The following is a 13,679-nucleotide window of genomic DNA, read 5'->3' as shown; positions in this document are numbered from 1 at the left end:
CCAGGGTTCGTCCTCGTGCTCGTCCTCGGCTCGTCCTCGACTCGCGTTGGCACATGTTAACAGGACTTTAAAGTTTTATTAATAAGGATAAATCAGAGACGCCCCGTGGATGAAGTTGTCGGTGCCATGGTCGGGCTCGCCTATAATTCGGCAGGGGTCTGTGGAAGAGGAGAGAGAGAGAGAGAGAGAGAGAGTGAGGGAGAGAGAGAGAGGAAGGTGCAGCAACATGCCGGTTTACGAGCATTGCCCACAATGTCGTGCGCGGTGCAACGCGAACGCGCAAAGATATTTATCGTCCTGCGCCGAACCCTCTTTCGGATTCGTCTCTTTCTCTCTCTCTCTCTCTCTCTCTCTCTCTCGACTTCGAATCTCTCCTCTCTCTCAATCGTCTCGTACGCAACCGACGCGAAAAAGTGCATCTCGCATTCTCCGAGTTGGGTTGCTCGCGTGTAAATTCTCCGCTACTGTCATAAGTCGGGAGCTTAAAGGGTTAATTTGCGTGCGTTCACGGTGGAACCCTTATCGGCTCGCATAGTAAACGAAAATTACTTCGCTCCGAACCGACGCGAGAGCACCGACACGTCCGTAATTTCGTTCCTCCTCTTCTTCCTTCCCGTTGGTCAACCGAACGAGAGGAGGAACGAGAGGAGGACGTCGAAGGAGAGCGGGGTAATTACGCAAGTCGAGTATATCGGTGGCGACGAAATTCCAAGAAGTTGGAAGAACCGTAAAGATTTCAACGACCTTCTCCAGCTAGCTTCGCCAGTGGCGTAGCCGCTACCTGCAATTTCGAAAGAAAGGCGGCTCAATTTTTCTCCCAATTAGCGCGGCTTCTTTTGCCTATCGATCGAAAAAATCGATCCTTCTATCGAGTTATCGGCTTCTGGCCGCTTCGAACGCGCAAAATTTACGAGGAGAGGAAAAAGAAGAGATTCGGACAGTCTAGAAGATGTCGAGAGTTGCGTTGCGATCGATACGCTGCTACTCGGCAGCTTCGGCCCCGTGGAATTATCCTCCTGTAAACACCTACCTAATTAAGATTGGAACATTTTAACGTCCTGTTCGGGGAGGCCAATAAAGCCTCTAATGTACGGCCAGTTTGTTAGGCGCTTATGGGATCGTTTAATTAATATTGGCGTCCGAGCGAGCGCGCTTGGTTCCAACGAGCGACCACCTCCGGCGTCGCTCCATCTCTCGAGCGCGTCGTCTCGCGCGCGCGCACGACTCGGAGGACCTCGAGGATCTCTGGGAGCGAGCGAGCGAGCGAGCGAGAGAGAGAGAGAGAGAGAGAGAGAGAGAGAGAGAGAGAGAGAAAGAGAGGGAGAAAACGGGGAGAAGGAGAAATGGCGACACGGGTGTACCTTGGTACCAAGAGCGAGACTCCTTTCGACGTGGCCATCTTCTTCCGTGAGGATTCCTCCTAAACGTTCCTCCTTCGACGAGGTTCCTCTTGAACGTTCCAACGAAGGAGAACCACACGACGGCAGCCGAAAATTAGCCCGGTTGGACCACCCAGTCGAGTAGTGCCAGACCAATCTCCCGAGCATGGACTAATCGAGCTTCGGACGCTCGCTTCGACACGGTGGTGGGGCTAATTGCGGCTCACCACCTTCGTACCTTCGAGAGGTCGACCTCTCTATTAAGAAACTTTTACGCAAGTGCATTTCGCCCTGTGCCGCACCGCGTCACGTATTAAATTGACCGGTGCCAACGCACTTTTTTCTTCGATACGAATCTTTCCTCGCCGTCTACTCGCCGTCCACTCTCGCCGCGAGATATTTTTCAAATTACTCTTACCATCGATACCATACCCTCTTATCTCCGCCATCTCCCTCTTTGTATTACATCTTTGGTGTATCCTCCGTAGGAGTACCAACGTCTGCACCAAGATAAATAGCGGAGGTGCTTTTAAAGCGGGCGCGGCGTTCGGCTTTTAATCTCGCTAATTTTCGCGCCTAATAAACGTCCGTTAATCGGATCGTCGAAACGTTTCAAAAAGAAGACGAAGAAAAGTAAACAGATTGTAAAGATCATCCCTTTGGCCATTTTACAGCTTCCGCTATCTTCGAAAGGTTGCAAGAGTACGCACGCTGCGATACGACAGGAGTTTCGAATATCTCGTGACTTTATGGCTACGCCAAATTCCATCTTCCCCGCCCCGCTCCCCCCCCACCCCCACTCCCCTCCCCACCCCTCCTACCCTTTCTCGTTCTCTCCTCTTCTCTCTCGCACGCGCTCTCGCACTCGCTCTCCATCGACTCGCTTCCTTCGCTCCGGGTAAAACTATTTTATAGGAGATGTTAGACAGAAATTCTTTATTGCCCCTTTGCGACTTCTTTTCGTACGTAAAATTAAATTACACCTAAAAGCCCGTGTTCTACACGTCGACGAAAACATACGGGCTCTGTTTTACGTTCCGATTCGGTGCGTTTTATTAATTTATTCTTCGAATCTATTAGCACTTTATTCTGGAAAATAAATCCGAGAGGCAAATTGTTATTTAATTAGATAAGTCGTCGTTAAAAATTGAATAAATTTTACTTACCTTTACTATCGAAAAATGGACAATGGAATTTGGTTTCGTTGGAAAACAGGATAAAGTCTGAAATTCGAAATCAAAGTTTAACTATGCGTCTGTATTTTAATCTACGCTTCGTCCAATCGTATTGAAATGCGCGGTACACCAGTTAAAGAGGAAGAAGAAAGAAAAAAAAGTTTACCTATCGCTTGTATCGCATGTAATAGCTGATAGCCGACGAGTCACATTAGCGACTACGTAAGCGCGTGAACGTAATCTGTTATGCATGAACTGTATCAGTCTTATGTACAAGAGTAAAAGAGATAAGAGCGATAAAGAAATTGACTCCATCTATTTCGCTCGGCGATCGAGAAGGAGAAAGGTAAATCGACTGATAAAGGTTGAAACGGATAAGTGTCCTTATATTATTTCAGCAAAATATTAAACTCAAGGTGATAATATACTTAGAGGAGAAAAAGTGTGCATTCATACATACATATGTGTGTGTGCGTGTGCGTGTGCGTGTGCGTGTAGGTATATGCAACTCGAGTGAGTCGAGTAAGTGTAAGCATATACCTATGGAAAAGAAACGCTGGAGATACGCGGAAAGCTTTAAGTGAAAAAATTAACGACCTCTTTCATTAACGCTAATGGTAAGCTAAAAAGAATGAACGTTACCTTCCCGTCTACGTCGATAATAAAACTAATCGCAAGGCGATGTTGTTAAAAATAATTGCAACGGTACCAAGGAGAAACGTCGATTATACTTAAGAATTAATCCTTAAGGAGACCGTGAGAACCTTGCTACTATTTACATCTCGTTAACGTTTTATCGAATAGGCATCGGTACTTGAATACTTTTCTATACTTAAATGGTATGTACTAAGATAAAATATAAATCACAAGACGCTTGGATATAAACGGGGGACGTTAATCGATCGGTACATGAGACGAAGCGCGAGTCAATGCGTCGCTCGCAACGCGCCTCTTTTAATATCATTTACATTAATATCGAGCGTATAAATATAGGGGGTGCGCACGTTTTCGAAACTTTTGCAAAATAAAAGAGCAAAAACCCTTATAAGAGTATAAAGGGTCAACGGCAAGTGTTGACGGTGGTCTTTACGAGACAGGTCTCGCAAGTGACCTCGCAACAATATCTGAACCTGCACTGACAATTGACCTTCTCCTTGACTATCCTCGTGTCGTAGCCCCTGCCGCAACAGAGTAGCTCGCAACCTTCGACGCCAGGACTGGAGGAATTGCATCGCCGGCCGACAGTACCGAGAGATCCGGTCTTCCGATTCGGCTTGCAGAAATCCGGCGAGTCCTCGCTATAAATCAGATCGAATCTACCGGGTGGCTTGATGGTCGGACCCTCGGTGATGAAGCTGTGCCCGTCGTTGCTCGGTATCACCTTCGCCGCCCCGTCGAACGACTCCTTCAGACGATCGCCGACCTCGCGAAAGGACGGCATCTTTCGCCAGCAGGTGCGCACGCTGCACGAGCCCGACAGCCCGTGGCACTTGCACTCGATCGTCATGAAATTCCTCACCGCCTGTGTGCCGTCAAACGCCTCGTCAAACGTGCCCGTCAAACGTCCATCCTCCAACGTCCAGTCAAACGTCCTTTACCCCCTTTTTCCCCCCAAACCCGCCCAAGCCCCTTCTCCCTGTCCACTTACCAAACGTCCCGCGGCATTGTTGTGAAGCTTCACCAGAGTCTTGATGTCGCTACGTTTTCTATACGGCGCGTCCATGAAATCCTTCGACTTTCGAAAGCCAAAATTAACGTTGTCCCCGCATCCGCCCCATTCCCATTCGCCCTCGGTAAGAAGGTTCTTCTTTACGTCCGCCGTCAGCGCGAGTTTGCCCAGTCGATTGCCTGAAACGTTTCTGAGCTCGAGCTGCGATCTCGATAAACTAGCTATACCTACAAATTCGAGAAGAGATAATCGAGGAAAGATACGTTTCGATCGAGACCAGAAGAGAACTCTAATGAGGGAAGGCGCAAGCATCGAACCATGAGGGCGCGCTTAGCCCGCGAGGAAATATAAATCGCCTTACCGGGGTATAAGGAGAGGAGGAGGGAATTTTATCTGTGGGACAAGCTTTTACCCTTCGTCGTCATCTTATCGCATGAACATTCCACAAGGTCACCCATGGTACAGGCCCTGGTAACCGCATAAGTAACTCCAGCGGCGGTGATGGCGTTCACGAAGCCAGTCTCCCTGGTATCTGAAAGCATCGAGGGGGGAATCCAGAATCAATTAATGGACTCTTGTTAAGGGAGCGAAATCCTCGACGTAAATCACTGATCGAAGCGGAAAGAAGAGACGCGTGTCCCTGCATGCGTGCGTGTCCCTGCATGCATGCGTGCGTGCGTGCGTGCGTGCGTGCGTGCGTTCGTGCGTGCGTGCGTGCGTGCGTGTCTCTGCGTGCATGCGTGTCTCTGCGTGCGTGCGACGAAGAAGCTTTAAAAAACGGTCAGAAGGCTGTGCGAATACTCAAGGAGGGATCGAAGAGAATGCCGTGAGATAAAAGTAAAAGAGGACGGGGGCTCGAGAAGCAAGAAGAGAGCTCCTTGCAAGCGGAAGAAACAGGTTGAAGGAGGAGAAGATCGCGGAATCTTGGATCGGTCAAGAAACAAATCGGATTACGCGTCGTTCTTCGAGAAGCACATACGAAAAGATTCGCTACCCCACTTAAGTTTGTTCTCCCTCGCTCGATCTCGCGGGGTGAATCGATTAATTAGCTCACTTTCCAACTTTGAAATATGCCGGACAAACGGCTCTCGTAGATCGAGAGAAACGATATTTCTTACTTCTACGTAGAGAAATGGCAAAGTACATGCAGTAGTAGGTACGCGTACGTGCCTTACGACACGTTACTCGTCAGACCGAATTTTCTAATCCTTTAACGAATATTCGGCCAATTAGGATTTCCTTGGAAGGAGAAGGGACGAAACGAATGGGAAGAAGGAAACTTCGGCGAATCGGCAAAAATTCTCGGAATGTCTGGATACTCTCTCGGAGTATCCGAGGATGGTTCTTTCGCGCGCGCGCGCGCGCGCGGGCGATAGGACTAATTACGGCGGTAGATCGATAAAGGGTGCCCAAATCGGAGGCGCTTCGACCTCGAAGCTTTCCAGCAGAGTGCGCAGGGAATTCGGATATCGAGTTGCCGATTTCTCAGGTGGTTCCGTGACGCGGGTGGCTCGCCACGGAGGTAGGTTCAATGTCGAAGAAGGTCTCGGGAGCGATAGTCGCTCGGCTCCCACGCGAACGGACCAGAGAACGAACGAGCGTCCTCTCCTAACGAAATATCCTATTCCGTTTCACCTGTCACGTCTCCACTCCATCATTAAGCGAACAATGCGAGCGCTCCTAGTAGTTGCACCCCTTTTTAAATGGCCCAGATCGCATTTGCCTCCACCGGTGGGCGTTCGTTGGGACGCCGTTCTCTTCCCAACCTTTTCTTACCCATTGTCTCTCTCTCTCTCTCTCTCTCTCTCACTCTCTGTTCCTTCCTATAGGAATAACAGCAATAAGCATCCGGGCTTTTGCGAATCCCCGCGACGCCCACTCCCTTTTTTCTACCTTTTTATGGATCCGCGTCGATCCCTTTTCTATCTCACTTCTTTCTTTCCCGACTCGCTCGGTGGTAAAAAGGCACGCAGCAAAGAACTCTATACCCTTGCCCTTTTCATCGATCTCGTCTCGCATGGCCATTACTCGAGGATTCTCACGCAAGAGCGAGGAGCAAAATCTCGCGGCGTGGATCGAGGGAACGTCGATAACGATCTCGACGAGGATTGTTCCGCGCGTAGGTGTGTCCAGAAGCTCGAGCGTCGATCGTCGATTCAAGTGACGAGCGGATGATCGGCCGCGAGCTCGAGTTCGAGAAGAGATATCGGCCTGACGTACACTACGAGCTCTATCTTGACCGTATGTGTGCTCGTCCTCGTGCGAGAGAGAGAGAGAGAGAGAGAGAGAGAAACGGGCCAACAGAGGAAGCGAAGAGGGAGAGAGGGGACAAGAAGGAGAGTCGTACGCGTTAAGCCTGATTCTTCGTGGTTCCCATGGATTCCAGGCGGGTATCTTCGGTGCGGATCGACGGACGGACGGACGGACGGACGGACGGACGGACGGACGGAAGGACGGACGAACGGACGGACAGACGGATGGACGGGCGAACGAAGCGAAGACGTAGGCCGAAGGAAGCTGCCACCGCCCGCGTATCTTCTGATGCATCGCCTCACCTTTCAGTGCGTATTTAAACGATACGATAGTTTTATACGAGCGATCTGATATCGAGGTTCGAGAGCGAAAGGCCCGCTCGCTCTTTCCTCCTCCTCCTCCACCTTCCACTCTCGACTCCTTCTCGACTACCTCGATCCCCAAGCACGTCGGCCTTTTAACATGACGGAAGCAACCGTTCTCTCTCCTTGCGACCTCCCGTTTGCACGATTTCTCGATCATTTACGAAATTCTTCTCTCGATTTTTCCCTTCTCTCTCCCACCTCGATAAAGGTGGTTAAGTCGACGAATTAACGAAAAGAAAAAGTTTGATGGTGGAATTTAAAAGAATTAACACTTCGTGCACCTTTCGGCCTATCCTACGATCGTCGAAAAGCTAAAAGCCGATGATCAGAGAGGAGGGAAGCATCCATTCCGGAGGAACATGCCTGAATTATCATAACATCTCGAAGGAAGAGCGCGAGTTCCATACACGAGAACGTAAGAAAGTCGTTTCGTTCCATCGAGATTTTTCCGTTCGGTCGATCGCACGACACGCACGTCCGTCTCGTTCTTCTCGTTGTTCCTCTGGATCCCTACTCTTCCTTACGCTTCGCGAACGGTTCGAGCAGAAAAGAAGAAGGAAAGAGCCCGGAGAATGCTCGAGGTGTAGAGGAGCAGCGGGTAATATAAATCACTTCGAATCAATTAGACACTAGGGATCGCGAGCCGATGATCTTGCATTGCCTTTCTCTCTCTCTCTCTCTCTCTCTCTTTCTATGCCAGGTGCGGGTTCTCTCTGTTCCTCCTGCCTCCCTATCTTCGGCCCCTTCTTCTTCCTCCTTCCTCCGACTCGTTCCGACGGCTTGGCCAATTATCAACATTCCGGGGCATTATCCTCCGAGCGAGAGTTACGCCGTGTTTAATTGCGAGTCTTCTCATCTCCTTTTCTTTTTCTTATTTTTCTTTTTTTGTTGTTGTTTTGTTTTTTATAAAATCATGCATTCTACCTTACTACACGCGGAAAAATAACCCCGTGAACCCTGAGCTATAGGAATAAATTCGAAAGACAAAACAAGTTTGATAATGTTAAAATATAAACAGCTACATATATAAAGATGGAACGGACGTTGGAATAGACACATATTTCTAAATCCTTTCCAATACTGTATTCTGTGTTTGTCGTTTTTGCTTCGAACAAAAAGAAGAGAAAGAAGGAGAAGATGAAGAAGAAGAAGAAGCAAAGAAGAAAAAAAGTGGTAGAAACAGAAGGCGGAGAAGTAGAGAGAGAGAGAGAGAGAGAGAGAGAGAGAGAAGGAAACATTTTATCGAGGTTCCCTAAGAAAATCTACGATCGTTCTTTCGAGCGAGAGACGTCAGAAGGTTTGGTCGTCCTTGTAGCTAGCCGGCCGATCTTCTCGACGATCGCGCTCGCCATTTATGGCGGAAAAGAAATTATAGCGACGACTCGCGACTACTCGCCGCTAACTTGGATGTTATCCACGGCGATTACCTCGGCGCTCTGTGTATCGCAATAAGCACGCGCTGACATATGCATAAATATCCGCGGTGCATCCTTTATCGATGCGTTACCTCTTCGAACGAGAGGCTAAAGGAGAAGGAACGAGGAATGCGCGTTCCATCCGAGAGAAAGAGAGAACGCGCTCTCGAAACAAAGCGATCCGTTTGCCGAGCGCTAATTCGCGAGCTCTTCGACGAAAGAAAAAAGAAAAAAAAAAAGAAAAAAAGAAAAAAAGAAAAAGAATGAAATGTAAAATATCCAAGTTTTTATCTCGAAATATCGTCGCAGTCGTCGTCGTCGTCGTCGTCAGAGGATAATATCTTCTTGGTCCATTGGGATCTCCTGATTTATGGAATCCGATCGACTCCGTATGCGGGCGCGCCTGCGCACCAAGAAATCCCCCGTAAATCACGAGGCGATTAATCGATCGAACGTATTATGTAAGGCGGCCGCAATTTGCGATCGGGAATCCTTGTGCACGGCCAGCCTAGGAATTATGTCGCGCGTCGTCCGGAGAACCCGCGGAGGCGAGGAAGGAGAGCGAGAGAGAGAGAGAGAGAGAGAGAAAAGAGGCAGAGGGAGCCCGATCGGCGATCGTATCGATCCCTCTCCCGCGGTGATTTGTTTGCTCGAGCACGTCGATTTATCGCGCGCGATGCGCCGATTCCTGCGTAATAGATCCTCCTCGGCGTCACCGAGATGTCCGTCGATTTCAATGGAACTCTCCGCTTTCAATGGACGCTTCTTCAATGCGAACAAACTCGGTCTAATCTTTTACTTTGTTTCATCGACGCGAGTTAGCTCTAAAAAAAGAATCCTAATTTCTATTACTATCTAAGATTTCTTTCTGTTTCCACGTTAAATAATCCGATAAATATTAAAAGACGAAGAAGGCGAAGGAAGATATTCGAGGACCGTGGTGGACTAAAGAAAGAACGGAGGGAATTTCGTCCCCTCTCCTTCGCTCTCCTTTACTCCTCGAAGAAAGAGCATTCAAACGTCAACGGCGAAGAGTCCTCCGAGTCTAACGGGCTAACAGATCTGTCCCGGTCCTTCGTCTTTCGAGCCTCCTCCTTTCCCTTTTTCTCCCTCGCGCGCCCACCTTAGCCATGCCAGTTAAACGCACGGTAGTCGAGATACAATAAACGTACGGGACACTAAACTGTTTGCCGCTGTCAATTCTTTGTGCGAGCCACCGGCAACTCCTCGTTTTGTCTACAGTCCTTTTTAAAAGTACACCAATGTCTCCAAGGTTCCTCCGTCCTCTCGTTTAACAAAATTTCGCGAGGTATATATTCGAAATAAATATCCTTGTTCTTCCTAACGAATTAGATTTATATTTATGAAGGAACGAAAGGAAAAGGGAAAGGTACTTTAATATAATGGATATCTTTAGGTCGAAACGTGTTTATCGGTAAGAAAGCTCGAATAACCGCAGGGGTTGTTCTATTGTTGGCCAAAAAATAAACAAAGAGTTTGCGCAAAATATTATAAACAGCTGGTACCTCGACCGTGCGAATTTGAACGGAACTAAGCTCTTTCGAAAAACAAAAATATCCTAAATTCATAACTCATTTGTAGGAGTAAGGTAGGCAATACCTTACGATGTTGGACATGACAAAAAAAGGACCATGAACGACGATGATGAACCGATGAGTATCGTTGAGTTTCCTTTTCCTTTTTCGTTCGGTCATAAAATCAGTACCGTACAAAATTGCTTGTAACAAAATGATGCATGGCGTTCCGATCCTCTCGTACCGTTAGTTTTTCTACTCTTCAATCCGGACCGTAAAACTACCAAGACTGCTCTCCAGAGATGCAGAGAAAGAAAGAAAGAAGGAACGGAAGAGAGAAAGAGAGAGAGAGAGAGAGAAAGAGAGAGAGAGAAAGAGAGAGAGAAAGGAAAGGAAATGTACGCGTACGTAGCGTATTAGTTAGCACCGAGTATCGCTAAGGCGACAAAACGGTTAGCGCCGTGGCGCTAAATCCGTCTTAGCCTTTCATTATCGTCCTCCGCATTCTCTCTACCGGATGGAAGAGTAAAACGTGGAAATCGTCGAGCCGTCTTGTTCGATACGTTGTAACGCGATATAGTCCTTTCGAAGCAAATTCCTCGGGAGCGAAAATTTTTTCGGCGAAATCGAAGAGAGAGAGAGAGAGAGAGAGAGAGAGAGAGAGAGAGAGAAAAGGAAAAAATAAGAGGAAAAAGGAGTGGTCGTGTATCGTACGTTATAGAATTTACTGGAAGATTTTTGGTGATGATACCGGGGAACCTGTGAGATATTCGGAGCTACGTGTTTACGAACCACCCGTGCCGGCGAGCCTACTGCCAAATAATTAGACTCGATTTAATGGCGATTCCATTTAGTTCAGCGCTCCCGCTTACCGGTCCTATTACCGATAAACACGCTTCTTCTGGGGGATCGTCCTCCTCGACGGTTAGGCGCGGGCGTATATCGCCGACCGGACCACCGCCATCGAGCCAAACCGACCTCTAAACCGTTCTCTTTATTCCCACAAGCGAAATATTCTCCTACCATCTCTCGTTCTTTAATACTTTTACTTTGCCGATTTTCCTCGTAATATTTCCTCGTAACCTACTCGTTAAAAAGCGCATTGCGTCGCAATTTCGTGTGCGGAGATTCTTCTCTCGAGAGAAGTCGCATATAGGTATGTATCTTTCGAAAGTGAACGGTCGGAAGGAGCAGAGCTCGATTATATCGATGCGCCAAGGTGAGCATCCTCGTTAGAGTTGAGAAACATTTAAGAAAAAAGATGGAAGATTCCTGGCTCGAGCGAATCCTCATTCGGTTATCTACGTAAACGGAAGAAGAGAGAAGCTAATTATCGTTGAACTTTCATCTCTCGATTCTCTTTTTCTTCTCTTTTATAAAACTAAGATCTCGATTATCGTTTTCAACCAGGAAATCGTCGATACGCACTGCATTTTACGAGCCCAACAAAACTTTAAGTTTTAGTAGAGGGTGAGAGAATTTTTGAAAGATACTCGGTATCGGTCCATTCCATTGAAATACAAAGAGACAAAGACCAGGAGAGAGACAGAGAGAGAGAGAGAGAGAGAGAGAGAGAGAGAGAGACAGACGAAGAGCGTGACGACAGCAACGATAAATTCCTTCCTCCTTTCCTTTCTCTTGGTAGTCCTTTCCACTGAGTTTTTGACGCCCGTGTTCGTCTTATCGCGACACGCGGCACCCCTCAATTAAGAGGTGCTGCTCGTCCACGAATGTTATACCAGTTTTCAGTACCGTCTTCGTCCGGACCACACAGCAGGAGCTACCTGAGAGACTCTGACCTATCGGGCCAGATCGCGCCCATAAAAATTAAACGTCGCCAGATAAATAAACGTCAATCGGGAATTAAGATAGGCGCCGCCGCTAGCGGGTGCTTCTCCATTGCTGCTTTTTCTACGATCCACCCGTTAGGAATGCTCTCTCTCTCTCTCTCTCTCTCTCTCTCTCTCTCTCTCTGTCCAAACGAATAGATAACGCGACATCGAGCTTTAATATATAGCCCGAATTTTGGGCTATGGGAAAAGGACACCCTACGTCCGGATATCTTTTTCCTTCGACGCAGCAGCTTCTTCTTCTTCTTCTTCTTCTTCTACCTGCCAACGCGAGTAATTAATTCGTCGATACGCTTAATCGTTTCAAGCCTTTCGGCTTGAAGCTTAAAGCACCAATTTAAGATCGAAGATACGTTGGATATGGTTATCCTTTGAAAATTCTGATACTTAAATATTTAAAAGATATCGTGCGCGCTTATATCGATCTAGAGACTATAGATACGTTTGTATAACATAGGTATCTGAATAAGTAGCCACGTACGACGTACGTTATCGAATAGGTATTCATCGTAATGAGAAAGGTTAGGTACGAAGGTCGAAAAGAGTGCGAGGATAAAATTTATGTGCTTTTAAGGGCCGTTCGAGAGAGGAGCGGATGGAGAAAAGGATAAACGTTTATGTCTCTTTTCCGACGTGTCCCGAGCGGACTAACGGTTAGCTCCAGTGGCGAGACACCATTTGTTCCGTGAATAGCGTTCGAGAGAGAGAGAGAGAGAGAGAGAGAGAGAGAGAGACCGGACGACTCGAAAGGGACCTACATAGATATATGTACATATATATATATATTTCCTCTCGAGATTCCTACGGTGAGCTGTCCTCGCCTTGTCTCCTTTTTGTGGTTTCTATATCCGCTACCACTATGGCCTGGTAGACGATTGTTGTTCGACACGACAAGCATTAACGCTTTGAACGATTTTCGAAAAGTCAAATTGCGTACCCGATACTTACGTACCATCGCCATCTACTTCTTTCGAGTACAAACTTTTACGACGAGAACGACGCTTGAGAGATAGCACGCGTGTGGTATAAAAAGATTCGAAACTAAAATAATTTATGCGGCTTTAGGTTTAAGCGGTCGTAAATGGAAGGCTAATATACACATTAGAGGGAAAGTTGCAAATTATTTCGAGAGCACGATATAGGTTCGCCGGAGGAGCCAAGACCCGTCACGGAGAACTTTACGATTTTCCAATGAAGCATATAATCGGACTTTGTCGTCTTTACGGCGTGGCGAGCGTCTTTATGGGGTGAGGCAAGGTCGTAAGCGAAGGGTAAAACGCAAATTAGTTTCTCCGGCCGTCTCGTCGGTCGGTGCTTCGAGTTCGTTCCTTCGATTCGAATTAAAATTTGCCTTATATTCGAGATCGTAATGCGCAATGAACGATAATCCGATATGGCGGTGATCGAAGCCAACGATCGAAGCCGGCGATCGTAATGAATCTATTCGGCTACTAGCGCCTATTCGATTAATAATATCGTTTATTCTCCTTTTTTCTCGATTTACCAAAGCTTATACACTTTTCTAACATCGACTTTATTAGAACAACAATAATAACATTGAGTCACGATCCTACTTCCCATCCTTCCATTATCCAATTAACTTAGTTCGCCTCGTAACCGCTTGCTCGGCAGATCGTTACTTCTATAATTTAAATTACGTTTAACTCGAACCCGACAACTAGAAATTTCCACGCGCGATCGAGGCTTAAGCGAGGCTAAATTAATTCGAATCGTTCCATATTACCTACGTACATGGTTCGCATAATAATGCGCGAACAGGTTTAGAACCTAGGAGAAGATCTTTCCTTTGATCCTTATTCGGAGATATACACGTATACTAGGATTCCATATAGATGCGCACGCGCGCTCTCTCACACGCACGCACGCACGCACGCACGCACGCACACACGCACACGCGCGCACACATGTATAGAAGATGAAATAAATAAAAATAATAAATATGAAAACGTCGTAAGATCGTCGTGGGGAAGGAGGGGTATGTACTTGTCCGGATACATCTCAATCGGGATCCCTCGTC

General features: G+C 47.4%; 1 protein-coding gene across 1 annotated transcript in view; it reads right to left on the bottom strand.

The window, feature by feature from the left end:
- Positions 1-2,617: 2,617 nt before the first annotated feature.
- LOC124949464 (protein Wnt-6-like) overlaps positions 2,618-13,679 on the bottom strand; it is a 23,175-nt gene continuing 12,113 nt past the window's right edge. The window contains exons 3-5 of the mRNA XM_047494512.1: positions 4,636-4,755; positions 4,203-4,402; positions 2,618-4,076 (exon numbers count right to left, since the gene is read on the bottom strand). Coding sequence (XP_047350468.1) covers positions 3,615-4,076; positions 4,203-4,402; positions 4,636-4,755 — 782 coding nt within the window. The 3' untranslated portion in view covers positions 2,618-3,614. The remainder of the gene's footprint in view (positions 4,077-4,202; positions 4,403-4,635; positions 4,756-13,679) is intronic.

Source organism: Vespa velutina, chromosome 5 (genome assembly GCF_912470025.1).
Source record: "Vespa velutina chromosome 5, iVesVel2.1, whole genome shotgun sequence".
Taxonomy (NCBI): domain Eukaryota; kingdom Metazoa; phylum Arthropoda; class Insecta; order Hymenoptera; family Vespidae; genus Vespa; species Vespa velutina.
Note: the sequence above shows the minus strand (reverse complement) of the source record. Positions and strands in the feature narration are given on the sequence as shown.